The sequence below is a fragment of the Apteryx mantelli genome, chromosome 6 (assembly GCF_036417845.1).
Source record: "Apteryx mantelli isolate bAptMan1 chromosome 6, bAptMan1.hap1, whole genome shotgun sequence".
Taxonomy (NCBI): domain Eukaryota; kingdom Metazoa; phylum Chordata; class Aves; order Apterygiformes; family Apterygidae; genus Apteryx; species Apteryx mantelli.
In genome coordinates, this window is record NC_089983.1 from 37,374,044 (window position 1) to 37,393,290 (window position 19,247).

A 19,247-nucleotide genomic window follows, 5' to 3' on the forward strand; every position below is an offset into this window, starting at 1 on the left:
AAGAGAAAAAACATTATTTTATATTTTACATTGCATTGTCCATCCTCTTCTCCCTCCTCAAATTGACTCAACTGTTACAAGTTTCACACCACCTTGGCATTTTTCTCTCTCAGATTAAGAAAAATGTGTGTAAAGTCCGGGCCAAAAAAAAAAAAAAAAAAAAAAAAAAAATCACAGCAAAATCCCCCCTCTCCACTCCAATTTGAGCCTTTTGTTGCTCAGTTGAGGTCTTACTCAACACTGAGAGAAAACCTGGGTTTACCTGAACTCATTCAAGCTTTCCATACAGGTGACTCACTAATGTTACACCATCTAAGCAAGGAAGTTTTGACCTGCCAACATGGCTGAACTCAAACATTTTACGAGCGACAGAACCCCTAACTAAATCCATTGTCTAATAAAGATTCTTCACAAAAATTGAGTAGGAAAGGACCCTGTAATACAAACCTGGTGTTATTTAAACACAGTGAGTTGCTGTTAAACTATATTAGACCAAAACATGTTTCTAATAAACCCATCCTCAACATGGACAGGACTTTAACAAGCCAAGAATTTTTCCCAAGAGTTAATAATCTACCTCTGGAAGAAAATGCTCAGCAGATCTCTCTGCTAACACCACCTTTTGCCATTTCAGTGTTTGTCCCTTATTTATAGGTGTAAGTCATTTGTTGAAAATTTGTGATATAACCATTTCTCCTTCTCTACCTACCTATTCTTGTGATAGACAGCTTCACTACACCTCCATTAAAAACACCTGCAGTCCAGAAAACCCACTATCTAGAGTCAAGAGCAGAGAGCGCTCTCATGGACTTCTAGGGAAATAAAAGTTCTCTTCTATCAATTAGTTAATGAGCTGTGCAGGAAGCTGACAAGGCTGTAGAGTTCTAGAGGAGGAAAGGAAAGGCCTATGCCAAATTCTAAGGGGAAAATATGTTGCAGAGAGTACTCAAAAGTTACCAAGTGACCTTGATACGTATTACAGCAGTCAACTATATCTTGATGTTTCAGGACCACTTAAATTGCTTCTTTATGATGGCAGTATGAATGGATTAAACATGCCTTCTCTTTATCCTTCATTCTAGAATGGCTTCTTAGAGTTCAGGCTGTTTTGCTCCAGATAAAATTTCTTTAAAGCCTGTTCAACTCAGAATTCAGCACACTGTCACAAACCATCTCAAGATAGAAAGGAAATAAAAAATACCAACTCTGAAAAGGTGCCAAATGCTGAAAAAGGTGCCTAACACACTTCTTAGAAGATACTGGGAATTGCAGAAACAGGGTCTGGTGTGTTCCCTGACCCACACAGAACAGTAAGAGAAGAAATTCATGAGAGGAATTGCCCTAGTGGTCCTCTGATGCTCTCTTCCCAGCCACCCACATAAGCAGTGGATATATAAACAGTACTCTACATTACAGGGAATTCCTGGCTGGAAGGTCTTGAAGTTTTTGTGGGAAATATTTTTCCCTTTCTAGAAAGGGTGCTGAGAGGTCAGGCTAAAACGGTCCTTGACCTTTTGCAGGGTATAAAACACATGGACACATAAAACACAGATGCACACAAAGGCTACCATATCAACAGGAAGGATAAAGCATTTATTTGTTACATACCCATCTCCAAGGTTGAAGCTGTTTGGAGAACTGTTGTAGCTTGGAGATGGAGCATTGTTCATTTGATAAGGCACATCTGGCCAGGGAGAGCACTGTTGGAAGAAAGGCAGCAGGGTCACTTTCATAAGGCCGAAAATAAAGGATTTGATTCTCCTTTCATACCACATTTTTGCTGTTGCCACGCCACTAACTTCAGCTCATCACTCCTGCTGGGAGGAGAAGACGGGCCATGGATTTTCTACAATCCACTCCAAGCAGGCTGTCAGGGGGCCAGATTGATTCCAGTTGTGCATTCCACATTTCTCCCATTTCACAAAGCCTGTCCCCAAATAACACTGGGCCAAAGTGTGCACAGCTGTAAGTCAGAGCAACGCCAGTAAGTCAACTCAGACTGAAGGCAGCAATGACACAGAAATACCCGTGGTCTCAATTATAAATCCCTAATTAAATCCAGACAAGAGTGACAAATACACTCCAGTGGCATTGCTTCAGGTTTATACCAGTGAAAGAGTAGAATTTGGGCCAGTCTGTTAAAATCTCTGGCTATTAGGCAAAGAGCTTGAGTTATAAATGGGTATTACACAGGGAAAATTTAAGATAGACAAACACAAAGCTACTAAAAACCTTCACGAATACAGGTCAAACTCTATACTCCATTACAGTAGTGTAAAGCCAGAGTAACTCAGCTAAAATTGGTAACTCTGTTCTGGATTTATACCACTGTAATCAGTAGAAGAAATCTAACCCCGTGGAACTCCCCCCCCATCAAGATCTCAAGAAAACACTCTGTAGTATACTTTTTTGCAATGATAAAAAGGAGACAAGCTGTAGCTTTGGAGTTTTATCATCTCCACAAATACAGCGCTAGCAAATATTTAACTCTTTAGCAACCCACACTTCCCTGTGCAATATGTCAAAGTGCATCAGAGCTAATAGTAAGAGCTCAGGATCTGCCAACTCAGTAGAATTAGGTATGTGTACACAAGAGCCTCATTAACAACCACCATGTTGAATTAGAAGACATGCTGGTCACTCCTGGCAACTTGAGGAAAACTGGGTGAGAGGGGCTGCATATCACAAAAAGGAAGTTTGTTTAAATCAAGAAAAAACCCTCATTTTTAGAAGTCCAGCAGGCCACTTCAAAAAGACAAGAAATAAATCAAACTACAGAACATTCATGTAGGGATATGGAACAGCACTTTTAAAGTATTGTTTTGAGTTCCTTTGCTTAGCAATTCTGCAACGCATGGTGAGTTTATGCATACATCTTAGTAATGAGTATATAGGGGTGGGGGGACTAGAAACACACACATCTCAATATCAAAGGATATTCACATTCACAATACAAGATATTCAAGATATTCCTAGAGTATAAGTCAGATGAATCTGAGATCAAGCATGTTGTAGTAGCCTCAAAGGCACATTCACAGAAAAACAGACACTCCTAATTTAATAAGACTGCCTGTTCATCTGTTCAAGTGTCCCATCTCCAACACAAGCTTGTGCCAGACAGTTCTGAAGAAAATACCTCATACAACTGGTATCTAAGTACCACAACAAGTGCTCAGGAGTGTGGCAGAAGAGAGAGAAAAAGTTTCTTTTGAACCGAGGCTGTTAATGGTTGGTTTATGCCCTGAAACATTAGAGAGTTTGGCATCTTTTATAAATGCAAACAGTGAGACATTTTATAATTTCACTCAGCTCTCAATTTCAGTCAGCTCTTGGTATAAGAGTCTCCACAAGACAATCTCCAAGCATCCGTCAGAATGCATTTCCTCTGAAATCCATTTCCCAATATACTGAAGTACTACAACATGTGTTTAAAACATTTTACCTCTGTGAGAATGGTTGTCTCATAGGAAGGCTGATACTTCTCCTTCTCTTGGGTGGTCTTCTTCTCCATTTTTTCCCTGTCAGTCTTCTGTTTTCTGTCTGCTCCTTTAGGCTATAAGCACAAGCACAAGCTTTCCCTTATGCCAAGTATGACAAGTTTGAAGACTGAGGCCAACAAATTTTTTCTAATGTGTTCGCAAAAGTTTCCTTAAGATTTATGGGGACTCTACATATGGAGTGAGATCAGATCTGTATTTTGCAGACAAAAATTCAGTCAAACATCTCTACTGTTTCTGTAACTACCCCTTATTAATGATTGCTGCAATTCCAAAATAGGCTGACCATAGTCCTGTGGTTTGACAAACTATTTCAGACCATACGTCCCATGAGGTATGCACTTCAACTGAGATTTGTACCATCTTTCCAGGAACAGGAAAGACACTGGTCATAAGAGCAAAACTGAAGCAGAATATCCTTTGAGAAAATAGGCCTATGAAAAACTTAAGTGGCTATAAGATTAGGAGTTTCAGGAATGAACATTAGCATTTTTCTATCCACCATGTAGCATGGAGGGGAACTCTGCTGCATCAAGCAGAGATTTTGAGGTCTCGAAGCCATGCTCTCACTGTCCCTGGAGGATTCAATCAAAGAAACTGGAGATTCCCATTCTATATTGATTGCCTGGGAGCACTGAAACACAGTAGTTACCTCAAATACTACCAGGGTGGTATGTTGGCTCAAAATGCCTTAAAACAATAGCCTCTATATTCCTGAGAAACTGGGTTATATTTTGTATGGTTTGTAATACTCATCATCTTCAGGGCACAAACAAGTGAAGGGCAATGCTTTCTGGAGACTACTCTTCCATATTCCACAGAAATCTGTTTTGTGCAGAGGACTCTCAGATGGGTTTTCACCCCAACCAGTAGCAGTTTGGGGATATTTTTGCTTTGTTTTGATTTAAGACATCCACACAACCCAGATCTCAGTATTTTTATAGTGTTCAAGGCACAACGGACTGGCATCAGTCTGAGTGTGGCACTTGTGTCAATTGAATTTAACTAGATTTGCTGTGCAGTTTAGAGCTTACATTGCTTTAAGAGTCCTGTTTAAGATTTTAAGCATATCCACTTAAAAGTCTTTGTTCTTTTACACCACAGTTTGCATCATGCCTACAAACATTTTAAAAACTGTCCATGTTCCCGTGTCATAATCTTGTTGATGACAAAGCCAAAACTACCTCATACCTTGAACACTTTGATCTGGCAGCTTGCAGAATGCAAGTGTTCTGTGTATTCACCATTTTCATTCTGTTTAAAGGTGTCGATTTGCACCCGGAAGGGCACCCCTTTCTCTCCTCCATGTTTCCGTGGAGTAAATTCTGTGCTGATACAATGTACCTGGCAAAACAAAAGCTGTGCTTATCTCTGGAGACAGTCTGAAGCTGCACAAATCTAAATTTTAGACTCCTTGAACTTACAGACTACCAGAACATGAGGTTTAGGCTCCTCCCTAGAGACTAAAAAGGCAGAAGAGCTGAAAATGTTTTCACTTCTGTTCCTCAGGACAAAACACTTAGAAGAACAAGGAGCCCAGTGAGAAAAGCATCCTTTGATTTAACTAAATCCCACACATGCATTAAAAACAGATACTTGGTATTTGGGTTTAGAAATACTCATGAGAAAGGAAAGCGAGCAAAACTAACAGGTTGTGAAGAGCTTCCCCCAGATAAAGCCCATGCTTAGAAAGCAGTACCAGTGTTTTAAACACAGATTTTCCCTACCTATGATAATGGACCTTTCCCCAAAGCTAGGCTGGCTTAGCAAGTACACTATAAACTAGTTACACATGCTTGTCACTTGAGTTTATCACCTTTCTCCCTCCTGTCCTGTCTACTTCAAGTTTCCAGGTCTCTGTAAGATATCTCACTATTGTATTTACTGCAAGAATATAACTTATTTCTTACCTGAATGAATGCCGAGGCTCTCTTTGATGGATCCCACAGAAACTCAACAGTGTTCAACTGGGTTGGGCTGGCCCTGGGATCCAAGATACCAACTGACAGTGGAATATCTGTAGAAGAAAACCCCTAAAATTTTAAAAATATTAAATTGAAGAAAAGAAAGCATTTTCATACAATTACAAGATGCATGTGAAAAGCCAAGCCACCAATGATACATCTATTTGGGACCTATGCTGCTACGATCTCCTTCCCACCCAAAGACATACAGGTTTCCTAAGAAAGCAAGGTATAAAGTACCCACACATGCACACACACCACACAACATTCAGCACCTGGCTTCCAAACACTGCACAGGAACCATAATGAAATATTCTCACCTATATCAAGGATGCGGTCCCCAGGTCGACTCCACCTCCAGCCCTCTAGTTGCTGATGTTCTGTGTACTGCAGGCGTCGATCGTGGAAAACTACACGAATTATGCTCTGTTAAAAGAAGATAGCAAGATCAACAAAGTGATCCAGAGGCCCTTCTCTCAAGATGACTTTGGTTTTCCAGCGTAGAAGCAAAAGGAAGTTGATCTGTTCCTCCTACATGTTTCTCATCCCCATGCACGAGGAGAGCAGAGGGTCCCCCTAAAAGACCCATCATCATGTTTGTCAAATTCCTAAGGGACCACTGAGTGAGAGAGGAACACTCCTTTCCCCTCACAGGGCATGTCTATACTGCACAACACAGCCCTGTACAATTTTCTGGGATTCGATCTGGAAGCACTATAGCTATGTCCACTTTATCTTAGGTTTCACACCATGTGAACATTACTATACTGCTTCCACACCCACGTTGGTTCACATGCAGGGTATATTTAATGTGTCTGTACCATGCCCCAGCCCCAGTTTTTCCTACTCTGATTAACAAATGTGAAAGCCAGCTCATCTCTGCACCGATGGAGCTGACATGCCCAGACACCTTGTCAGTGGGAATTAAACTTGATTCCAGCCATTAATGGCCAGTCATTGATGTTGGATTTGACCCAGTGTAGATAAATGAGCAAAGAACAGGAAAGCTTCTGGGGCCTGCAAAGGTTCAGCCATATCAATAACTGGCAACAAAAGGTTGGAATAAGGGCAATCCCCAGCGCAGACAAAGTCAAAAAGTAACACTAATATATGCTTTTGTATATTCCGAGTGCTACGCTAGTATTAATGACCCCTCAGCTCCCAGTTTCTGAAGTCCATGCTCCTACTGGGGACTTCCATACCAAATGAGAGTGAGCAATTTTTGCCAATGAACCTGAGAAAGGCCCAAATCAAACCCTAGCTCCAAGAAGCAAGCAAGCCACAGTGGGAACACCTGCAAAATTGGAATCCAAATCCACATGCTCCCTGAAATGGGTCAAAAGACAGATGTGGAACTGCCTGAACTTGGAAAACATTTGAAATCCAGATTGGAATCCAAATTTTGCAATTAGTCCCCACTTCTCAAAAGATATCCTGAGGCAGAACAGCCAAGAATTTGGGAGAGGAAGGCTTGAAGGTTGGATCCAGAACCAAGATCTGGATCCAAGTTTTGAATTTGAACTGTTTTGGAAAAAAGACTATCCCCAGAACCAAACAACCAAGAACTCAGGACCATGTTCGGTATGTTCAGAATTAAATCCATTACCAAAGTAAACTGGAGCTATGCAGAATCTGCGTGGCAGAATGATGTAAACACCAGGGTCCTCCTTGTGATATGTACCTCAACACAGACGTGTTGCTTGGGTTAAGAAGGGAGACAAGCCTGTCTCTCAGTATTTTTGACCACGTTCATCTTTGAACTTTGGGATTCCCCTGAACCCAATATTCACAGTGAAACTCTGGGGTCATGATCACAATGAAAATAAAGGTTCCCCTGAAGCCCTGTAAAGCCAAACTGCAGTCCCATGAAACTCTAGCACTCAGAAGTAATTCCATCAGCCCTGCTCCCATTAAAAACAATGGCAAACTATTTTCCATTGTCTCAGTGTGAGCAAGGTCAGGCCCTTCATTAGAGGCTGTATGTAGTAGCAGGAAGAAAAGAAATCTATATTTCTCCTTACCTTTACATATTTTGTGTTTAAATCTTGAAACTCTCCCAATTTCCTATTCTCAAGTAGACGGATTTCATAAGACTGACCTAGAGTTTAAGGAAACATTTCCAAGGTGTTTAATATGTTGTAGCAATGAGAGAGTCATGCTGGCATTTATGTGGCTAATAAAGTATACGTTTGATCAGGGAAAGCTCATTTTTGATAACATAATGCGTTTGTCCCAGTCATTGAGTAGGCACTAAACACATCAGAAATCTGAGGACAAGGTTCGTCTTTTGGCTGCTAAAAGCACTCATTGATCATAGTCTGTGCTACAGAGGTCTGGTCATCTTTCAGAAAGTCACCAAGGTTTTCTAGGCCTTTGTTCCCCCGTGTCAAATGGCTGTAACAGCACTTCCTTTGTCTATCCCTTATACTTAAGCTAAGGCTGTGTGAAGAGCTCCTGGCATGAAGGTTTAGGCACTACTCTGTCAAGAAGAGCAATTTAGGCCAGATCTCACCTTCTTCAGGGAGCAGCCAGGTCAGTAAGGTTTGGGGGTGAACCGAAAAAAAAGATATGTTCCATAAGACCTTGAACGTGGCCTTCCAGTACACAAATATTACTTCAGACTCTAGTGTAGAACCAGCAACGGATATTACAATATGCACAAGGATCGCTTCCTGCTATCGGGAGGGATTCAGACTCAAACACCCCACCACCACCATCTGTATAAAGAATTTAGCTAGTTCATTAGAATTTAAATAATTGTTTTATGAAATAACATCTCCATCCAAGGCTGACAGTAGACAAAGAAGACTTATGGTCCCAATACTTTATGCACAAATGGCTAAGACAGCACAAAAGCTTGTTGTATAGGACCAGCTCTGTAAAATAAACCTACAGCTGGTACAGAGGCAGGACAGGAACATTATGATTAATGGAATATACGTATACCTCATAGCTAGTTTTTCTAGTTCATCTTGCCTCCCCCTTTTACTGAAAAAATGTACAGGTAAAACAAGGCAGGCACCAAAAGGGAGATCAGTTTGGATTTTCTGGCTCAACCAGTATCTCCTCAGAACTGGCCTGGCAGAAAACTGCAAAGCAGATGTATCTCCCTCTAAGCAGTTGCTACCAGCACAGACAAAAAAATGCTACATTTCTGGATCTGGATCGTGAAACAGAAGACTTGTGACAGCAGATGTGTCAGAAGGGCACTGCATTTCAATCAGATTTCCCCTTGGAAATCCCAGCTCTTCCGGTCACCCATGTGAGTACAGACTATATCACTAGAGCACAGGGATAATTGTGCTTATTCAGCTGGCTGGGGGGAAAAAAGGACAAGGGGGACCATATTGAAGCCTCAAATGTTTGCACAACACTCCTTCTGATGTCAGTAGGAGCTCTGCAAACAGGAAATGACCCTTGAATTCAGCAACTGGCTTACAGGCTTGGGGAGAGGGGAGAAGGAACCATATGAAGTATCAACTTTAGCACTTGAAATATGCATAGATCTTAACCCATTTCTTTGCATAATAATAAACCAAAATAAAAACAGTGTCCACAGAAGTGGATTTTGTAAAACACAGTTCTGAAATTGAGGTCCTCCACACTTTAACTCAAGGGACACTCTAATATTTCTGCTGATCCAGGTTAATATTACTCACTCAGCAATTTTGAGAGATGTACTTATCTCCTCACATAATCAATACTGTTGTATTAGTGTAGAAAAGACCATGATCAGGTTCACAAAATTGGTCATAGTTATCTATGTTGTTTATAACTGATAATTCAATGTTCAGATTGAAGCAGATTTTGGCAAAGCCATTTGAAGTACTTGGCTGCTTCAATGGCTCAGGTTGGAGATAGATTTCACCAGCAACATAGAGTGATACAGTTCATTGCGTCAAATAAATGTATCCAGCCAAGCATCTCTTGCACTTACAGATCTTTCCCAAGCAAATAGCAGGCTAAATAATCATTACAGAAAAATAATTTAGGATTTGAGACCATGAGCTTCCAAGAGGTAGTAGAATACATGTATGCCAGTACTCAAATGGGGAAACGGGGACGACAAGAGAAGTTTTGTGACATGCCCAATGCTAAAGAGTAAGGCAATGGTAGAGGCACAAGCACTTGCAGTCATTCAGCAAATATCTCGGGGCTTAACAGTTTGTTGGGACACCTTTCTGCTCTTTCATACTCCTACTTTTTGGGCATCCTGATTTGCTTATTTGTAGTTCCTATGAGACAAAAGAAAATAATGGGCATAAGAACACTGGCACCTTCAAAATAAAATCAAGCACTAGGAAACTCTGCAGCACATACCTTCCTACCATGCGCACGGGACAGGAACAACAACGTAACATGCAGACAATGGGCACCACACATCGCATCCTGACTGTAGTATTTTGGCTTGGATTAAGTTAGAAACAGATTCTGCCCATTGGTAAAAAAGAAACTGTTGTAGAGACAGAGTTAATATTAAATGGAAAGCCAAAGAGGAAATAAAATGCTTTGATGAAAGATATATAGGTCATCTGATGTAAGCCTTAGTTTACACCATGAAAAACCTTATTCAATATGGTATTTTATGATAACTGCTTCCCCTTTACCTCTGAATGTTTAATGCCAATTCCCACGCAGAATAGTAATCAAAATAAGACTGTTCCCAGGAAAACTTCATAAATAAGCAGTTTATTTCTCTTTCCAAGGAACTTTGTGAGTGAGGAGAATTTGGTCCTAATTCCTCACCATTTTTTCGTGCACAAAGTTTCAGTATTGTATTTTAAAAATTCTCCTCTGTACAACTTCTTCCAGCAAATTCACTGCCCCATGGCTAATGTTACTTCATAATTCATTGCTGTAGCATGAACAGGGACAGGGTTCAGATATTTGTGCTTTTATGGTACTAAGCTGTTTGGGTTACGATTTTTCTTGGAAAATACCTCCCAAACCTTGTTTACCATATGTTTTCCACCATCACCAACTGCGAAGCTCCTGAAATGGTGAATGACAATGCCAACCTCGTAATTATAAAAACTGCAGAAAATAACCCCAAAGAATCAGTACTTGGATGCTGGAGAACAAGACCCCTTTCTAAAACAAGGGAAAAAACAGTGACCTAGTCTGAAGAAAGCTGAACTCTCATTAACTTCAAGGAGAGCTAAGAAGCCACTAAAGGCTCTGATATACAGATCATCTATGAACTCTGCATCACTGACTCCAGAACTAACAGGCAGACATTGACAATCTTCTGCGCAAACTAGATCAGTAACAGATCGTTCTGTTAATCACGTATTTAAATCCGCAAAGAAATGTAGTTGCAAAAGTGTAACTAAAACAAACCCTGCTCCCAGTTCCCAGGACAGACTGCAACTGGTTAAGCCCAAAATATACAGCTGAAAAATAAGAGTTCCCCTATAAAAAGTTTTTCCATCTGTCACCTTCATTAATACAGATTTTACTAAATATTTCCAAGTTGAAGCTTGGTGGCAAAGCTGAAGACGGAGACAGAGGGTACTGATGCTGAGGCTTATTGCAATGATTTGAGCAAACAGTCTGACTTTGACCAGGGCATGGGCTAGTCCCCCGCTGACAAGGGCTTAACGTCCACTGGGATTTGGTCTGACTAGTAGAGCTCCTAGCAGGAAGACCCCAAAGAAAACATCTGTGGCGATGGGAGCAGCAGTGGCAGTTTCACAGCAGTCCCTTTTACCAGGACACTATTCAACATTGCTCAGCATTAGTCTTAAACACAGCATTAAAGGCCAGCTGAAAGCCTTTTCTTCCATGCTGTCAGCAACTGCTATAGCTGCACCACCAGCAGCAACAAGGGTTCAAGATAGTCCCAAACTTGGTGACCCACTTGGTTTCAGGTCATGTTATAATATTGGACGCATACATACAAGGGTACCTAAAGCCTGGTATCAGCCTCTTTATCACTACCTGAAATAAAGAGGACATTTTGCAAGCAAATCCCCAACATAGCTAAGGCGAAAGCAGAATCTTGTCCTGCCTGCCTGTTTGACCCGGTGTTCCCCTTACACAGAACTTGCCACAACCCTTCTTCCCTACCTCCAGCAGGAACAGAATGGTAATAAATATTTGGATAACCACATTAAATTCCTGAGATACAATTTGTCTCCCAGCTTCACCAAAAGCTTCAGGGGCACCAATAAAAACCTGGGTGGGTAAAGATACACTGTAATTTGTATTTTGAAAAGACAGTCCCTGAGCAACAGCAAATTTATGCAATCACCTCTTAGGCCAGAGTTTCAGCAACTCTGCTTTACAAACAAGAGTAGTATCCAGCAAAATAGTAACCACCCAGGTCCACAGAGTTCCTGCTTGGTGATTCATAAAGCAATTGCATCTATCTTGAAGAGGATTTATAGACTGTTTACTTTTTAAACTTTTATTGTTTTTGGCAATTAATGCACATTAAATGCACGTATGGCCACTTGTTAGTTTTGGGACAAAAGAAACAAAAGCCAGCAATTTGCTACAGATGGCAAATAATTTAGTTCAACAAAAGAATACTTTCACATGCTCAAAAGGTACAAGTCATAACAATTTACCTAATTTCCATTGCTGGAACTCAGTCAACGATCAGTAATTCTGGGCAACTTCTGATTTTAAAAGATTATCATTATTTTAAAGTCTAAGTTACATTTTGTTCAAAGACTATTTATTACACAACCACAATAACCAGCTTTCTTTTTTGTTGTGGTGTTACATTTCAAGGGCGACTTATGCCATACACTATGTGGCCTTTTACACAATACATTGATACAATATGCTAATCTCTAATTAGGATATTGATGTTCCAAATCAATACACCAATGACTAAGGCCTTACTTGATCTAGCCAAGTAGCTGGCTTGCCTTTCCAGCAATTAAACCCCAATCTCATACTAAAAAATTGCAGTGGATAGAAAAAAAAAAAAAAACTGAGGGTCCTCTTTCTCAGAAGGGATCCACACAGCGCTAGACAGAACCAGCCTGGAAACTGTTTGATTATTAAGCTAAGCTGACCAATAAAAATTCCATTTAGCAACTTTATATGGACATCCTAAATAGTGCAGAGATAAAGGCAAAAGAATGTTGACAGCTGAATGCAGCACGCAAAAGGAGGGGGGAGGGAAATAAAGGACCCAAGCACACCTAACAGACAGGAGGATCACCTTTCAAACAGTCAAATGCAACCATTCAGGGCATCAAGCACACAGAAAGATTTTTCTGACAAGAAAGATTGATGAAACCACCATGTAAACAGGCAAGAGTGACAGAACTGGCATCTGATCTTGCATGCTTGATTGTCCACACCTTTTTAGCCAGAAAAAAGCAAAAATAAAACCTATCACAAGACTTGCCGAGGTAGCTCATACACGGACACTCTGCAGGACAAGTAGCAAGGGCAGAATCCTCCCTTCCTGGCCATTCTGCAGTTGCCCACTGCAGCCTCATTTGACAAGATGCAGTAGGAGATGTTTATCCAATGGATATTATGAATTCACCAGCTACACAATAGGCCACCCTGAAAGTTCCCGCTGTGCTAGGAGCATGGAAATCCTGCAAAGCCCAAACTGCGGGGCAGGAAATGCAAAACAAACATAAGAGTCATCCTGACATACCAGATCATTTGTCCATCTTGCCCCATATCTCATCTTCAACAGCAGCTGTTTTTTAAGGGTTTAGGGATGGAGTGGAAGAAACATGGGGTGACTACAGTGAGCCCTTTCTTGGCCATAACCTCCTAGTTTCTGGTATTCAAGTGTTTAGGAAATCTTTAGGCTGTACCCATACCAAGCTGCACAGTCACGACCAATGGACACAAACTCCTTTTTTGTATGAACTCCTGAACTTGCTTATACTATGGCAGTAAGTACCACAGTTTAAACATGCTTTCCTTTAGTATTTGCAATCCGACCCATTCCTACACTTAACTCCATCCTGTTTCCCTTTGCAGCAAAGCTACTTTGGCTCCACTATGCTTAGGTACCCATTAAAATCCAATACCGAAGCCACAGAAAATTCCCTATCTGCCCTACTTGCCATTACCACCAGGGTAGGAAGACTGCAGGAATGTACAAGACTAATTCAACTACTATTCTGCTAATTCTACACCCACACTATAGAGCCACACTGTCATCATGTCTCTTCCAATATTTCTCCTCCTTTTACAATCCACCCCCATCTCTGGGGAGGGGTTGTCTCCTTCTTTCTCTTCCTCTGCCTCTTTCTTGTGGGAAAGACAAATGCATGCCTAGGAGCCAAGTTCACTGGAGGAAAAGCTCAGCTCATTTACTATATGAACATTTGGCTGAGCCCTTGTCTTCACAGACTTTTGAAGATAGTCCATTTTACAGTGGTGACACTTCAGAGCTAACAGGCATTAACAGAAACATTCCTCATTTACAGTAATTTCCACTCAAAAGAGAGAGGGCCGTATATTTAATTCCTTCAAGACTACAGTCTAACTTTGAATTATGGACTCAAAACCAGCCAGCAGACATAGAAATGCTTTCAGTTGCTAAGTTCACCGTGTGCACTTGGTCTTCTCTTGCATACATTTCCCCCCAGTGTGGTACAGGTTTTGACTTTTAGTACAAATTCATCGGCAAAGGAATGATGGAGTTCTGATGGAAAGCTGAAAGCATATCTACCCTGTGAAAATAACTTCTTCCTGTATTTCCACTTCTACAGCATGCACTTGAAATACCCGGGACTATCTGGCTCATGTCTGTCCAGCTCAGAATATCTCAGCCCCCTCCGTGTAAGTAAAAAATACCAGCTCTTTCTAGTTTCAGCCTGTTCTGAGTCAATTTGGACAACAAGTTTTATAGCTCTGCCAGAGTAACTTTGTGTGTAATATTTACTTGAGTTGCAGATAACTGAAAAGAATGGTCCTTGGCTGAGGGTGCTGAAGAGGGGATGCAGAAGAGCCCAGTACTATTCCTGACTCCGTCAGAAGCTCCTTCAATTGCCCTCAGGTTCCTCCACCAAATTTTTGCAGTGATAAACCAGGAGAAAGAAAGTCCCACTCCTGTATCTGGCTGCTCAGCTAATTTCATCCAAGGCAGGGATAGCCTTATGAAGTCTGCATGCTACCTGACATGCAGGCTGCTGTGCTTCTCCAAGTTAAGACCTAAGCAATACTGAGGCCTAGGGGGAAAGTAAGGTCCTCCTTCCTCTGACCTACTAGCCCATTATGCCAATCATCTGAGGGAGTCCAATCAGAGACGCATGGAATTTGTAAAATTCATGTTGCTCAAAAACCTTTCTCACCATCTGATCAGTACTCAGACCTCTGACACAGAGGTGTGGTAAAAAGCTCAAGCAGCGTTACAGAAGGAGCAGAGTTGCTGGGTTTCTTTTTCAAAAGAATTACACTTTTTTCTCCTGAGAGCTAAACTGCTTGAAAACCAGCAGTGATGTGGTCTTGCCCCAGAGCATCTCTATTCTGATGAAACACCCAGCACCAAGGCGCTTCATTTGGCTAAGAAGGCCCAAAACAAAGAACACAAGTCAGTGCCTACTACACAGTGGGTGAGGAGATGTGACTGACAGTTTTCCCATCAAACCACACTGTACCTTTGACACATGTCACAAATGTGACACCAAGCTAGGACTAGAGGAATCTCACTGCTCAAACATTTGCTGTCTAGTTTCAGGAACACGTAATAAATGCATGGTAAGAGGAAAAGCAAAAGAAAGGGGCCTTTTCCAGGGTCTTTGCAGGCAAGATATCATACATTACTCCTATAAAAACAGCTAATCATGTCAGAATGCAGTATTTTCCAAGTTTCTTATTGCTACCTAAAATGCGGTCTTTAGGACACCGCAAGTTAGGAAGAGCTAATTGGAAAATATCCATATCCTCTCAGACTGATGAGTACATTGATACAGACATCAAATGTTGCAGAAACATAGGCAAAAAATTTACTAATAAAATTACAGACATTTTAAAGTAGATACAGAAATGGGGAAGGTAAAAAAGTGGCATAAAGTATTAGGAAAAAACCTTACCAATATTTCTTACTTCTCCCTACACTCAGGGCAACTTCTGAGCTTCCTTACACTTCCTTCCTTTATGGATATTGAAGATTTATGGAAGCAGGAGAACAAAATGCAGTCTAGGGGCTTCCAGTGGGAGTTGTGTACAGGGTAGACAATCAAATGGAAATTCACATTTCCATTTGAATTTCATCCAGATGCTAGCAACAGAAGTAAAGAAGTGATTACAGAAAAAATAGAAAACAGCCTCTTGGTTAAAAGACAGCTGAGATTCTAGATTCCTAGGGACAGCAGAAGTCAGATGCTCTACTTATGCAGAGGTGCCCTGTCAGCTGAAGCAAGATTCACAGTGAGCTTAGGGATGGTGTGGTTTGGAGATGGGATTGTTTATCCTGGGCTGCCAAGCGAAGACAGAGCTGCCAAACATATGGGGAAATTGCTGCTAGCACAATTAATGGCCTCAGCTAAGACACGAGAACCTATTCAGAGCTGTCTTCAAAGTCATGTAGGAATCAAATTCCTTCTCCAAAGATGAAGAGGTGCCACCACAAGAACCAAAAATTCCAAATAGCTAGTCTCAGCAAGGAGAAAGACAAGCCAGCTTTGTTAGCCATTTCTTGAAGCTATCTAAAACCAGGAACAGACTGGAAAGGGAGCAAGGAGCAGTAGGGCACCCCGCAATGATCAGGAACCAAGGTAGCATAGGCGGGTAGTCACCAGGGAACACCTGATGTTCACATCCTCACGCTAAGTCATTTTTGCGCCCATGATCTCAGACAACTGTAGAGCCCATGTTCACACGGGAGAGGCCACAGGCAGCAGAGGTCCTTGGAATACCATGAGCCCATCAGTAATGGCAGAGATTATTAGGAAAAGAGGCAGTTCTCAGTATGGGACAAAGCAAAAATATCCCTGCAAACAGAGCTATAATTAAACCAGAAGCACACCCAGTCAGAGCTGGTCACTCAGCCTTCTCTACACTTCATTTAGGCAAATAAAGAATTGTTCCAGGAAAACTACAAACAGTCAGACAGTTGTGACCCCATAAAAACTCAATTACGTACAAGTTAACGTCAATACAAAACAGCTTTTTTTCATTTACTGTAAATCTCAGTATTTAAAACTAGGTTCTCTGGCTGCAGAAGATTAGATGGTTGGATTTGAACTTTACACTTTTTAAGAGAGGCAAAGGTTCTCTTTTGCTTTCTTCTGTTATAACCAATTTCATCTCCTACTCAAGCAATTGGCAATCAGCTTCAAAACGTCTTCTTCAGTTGCTCATTGCCCTGTGCTTTCTGTGCCTTTCTTTGCAAGAGAAAGCAGAACACATCTGTAGTGAGCTCAGGCAGGACAACAGCTAGCAGATTTTAAACACAGCAGAGTTTCAAGTATACCAGTTTATGCAAACCTGTCTTGAGTCTGCATGTGATACATGTCTTTGCATCTGAGGACTTAGATTTGGGGCTTTCATTCAGGAGTGGCACAGATTCAAATTAAGTCCATTTTTACTTCATGAGGCATCTGTTGCTTATGCACCACTACAGCAATGTTCTCAATATCATTGCAGGTCTTCTCGGATGTTAGTGGTTTTCTCTCATGGTTTGGGTTTTTGGCTTGTTTGTTTTCTGAACTGTCTAGGACTGGCAATAAAGATAACTCTTGGAAGACACCGTAAAGCACAGATGGTCAGCCTACCCTAACCCTAACCAGCTGTATACTAAAATCCTCACATGGCTGAGAACCACAAGGCACATACCACACATCTGGGTAGCTGAACAGAACCCAGGAAAACTTTAAAGCAGGTGATGGCTGGTTATTCTGAAGTGCCATTGGTGGGGCAGAGCTGGGTTCGGCCCACAGCTGGCTCCCAGTGACCCACTGCCATCAGCCTTACCAACCCTCTGTTCAGAGTAATTCAGATCTCTGGCTCTGAGTCAACCCAATGCTGGTCATGAAATAAAATCATGACTTGAATAGCTCACAATCCACATGCGGCTCTAAAGCTACAAGCTGATCTTCTTAGGGAAACAGTATTTGCTGGGGGGTTTTTTGTTTTTTTTTTAAGAATTATTTTATTTCCTCACATTTATTAGCATTCCAGTCTGCTGTACAGTGCCTGTCTCCCCTGCATTCCTCCTAGTGCAATTTCTGGAACCACCTTCATTGCTCCCATTTCTGTCTGTGTTTGAAACTAGTTTCAACCAGCCATAGTCAAACCACACCCCATATGACTGCAGACCATGGAATATGCAACTGCATAAAGATCTCTTGCTAAAGCAGTGGTTTCTAATATGGTTGCTGGTTGATTGTTTGTCTGAAAATCCCTATCCACAAGAGACACTGAAATAGTGCTAAAAGGCAGGCTAGTTCCAAAACTGTTAGGCGATGTTTGCGCTGCAGACTTCTGGATAGTGTAGCTCTGTCGACAGATGCTACCCCTGACCAAAGGAGCAATGCCAGCAGCAGCTCCTAAAGTGTCCTCCTAAAGACACGGCACCTTTACCAGTTTCACGGACTAAAGGGGGAGTGGTTTTAAGACACTAATACTAATACATACTAATATGCCTATACTTTATCCTGTCAGGAGTAATCCTACTAAGATCCAGTAAGGTTCTCTTAATGTAGGAACTGCCTTAAGGATTAGCAAACTAAGATCATGTTCAATTCAGGCTAACAGGGTGCTGGCTCCAGTTTCCCAAAGAATGTGGGAAGGCAGAGGGGAAGAGACTGGGAAAGACAAGTGTAATGAGTCAGTCTTTGGAACTCAAGCTAAGGGTTTGACTTTACTTACTTGATTTACAGGCTCATTCTAGAGTTGCAGCCAGTGAGTATTCAGGGTTTCAAACTGGAGCGGACAAGCTTGGGAGCCTGCCACTGCTGGATGTCCCCAAGTCAACTCAGAACAAGAGAGAAACTCATTTCCTTATATTCCTTCACAAATGCTTCGTCTGCCCTTTGCTGAACATACAGGCATCCCCTTTTCAGGAATCCTCTTGGATTTCTCCTTCATGCTCATGGACATGAGTCCAGGCCAAAGGCCTCTTCCTCCTCAACACTGTTGACAATCTCTCTGGGTCTGTCCACCAAAAAGCAAGGCTCATTAGAAGTCATCATGCACCACAGACCTGGGGCCCTCTCCCATCTGTACAAGAACCCAGCCACTGGACAGCCCTTCTTTCCAGTCAGTTGTATGAAACCTTTTCACACCTTGGTGGAATCTCTCCACTGGAATCTCTCCAAAGGAACCTCTCCTTTCTTCTATGCTGTTCTGTACATGGAATACCTCTTGAGTTGACCCACCCACCAACCACTGTTGAACTAATCACATGTGGAGGCGAGAGTGAGTGTTTCAGGGCAGGGAGCATAACTGTTTCCCAGTGACAAAAGGTCAGCTATTGAGTGCTGAAAAGCTTGAGTAAGGAATGCATGTTTGGACAGCAAGTGGCAAGAGTCACCCAGCCAAACAGCCAGGAAGTAAACACCATATCCTATCCTCACAATCTGGGTAAGTAATTGCACTGGATGTAAATTGCTTTGTCAGATAGGGACAGCCACTGTTTCTTTGTAGCTGTGTTGCTAGGAGTCAGCTCTCACCAACTGAGACAGGGCAAAGGGACATACATTAATGAAGTTACCCATTTTCTAAGGTAATTTGACTCAAAATTCAAGCCCAGCAGGAGGAAAGGAAGTTTTGTGCAGAGTATTTGACTAGACCATGGTAAGTGCAGAAAGAGGGTAAGGTGCAAGAGTTGCCCCTTTGCCTACAGTCAGCATAA

General features: G+C 41.7%; 1 protein-coding gene across 1 annotated transcript in view; it reads right to left on the minus strand.

Annotated features, from left to right (window-relative positions):
* The window catches only part of TFCP2L1 (transcription factor CP2 like 1), a 34,505-nt gene that overhangs the window by 7,298 nt on the left and 7,960 nt on the right, over positions 1-19,247 (minus strand). The window contains exons 3-8 of the mRNA XM_067298580.1: positions 7,483-7,559; positions 5,782-5,887; positions 5,408-5,514; positions 4,689-4,841; positions 3,443-3,553; positions 1,609-1,700 (exon numbers count right to left, since the gene is read on the minus strand). Of these exons, the coding sequence (XP_067154681.1) occupies positions 1,609-1,700; positions 3,443-3,553; positions 4,689-4,841; positions 5,408-5,514; positions 5,782-5,887; positions 7,483-7,559 (646 nt within the window). The remainder of the gene's footprint in view (positions 1-1,608; positions 1,701-3,442; positions 3,554-4,688; positions 4,842-5,407; positions 5,515-5,781; positions 5,888-7,482; positions 7,560-19,247) is intronic.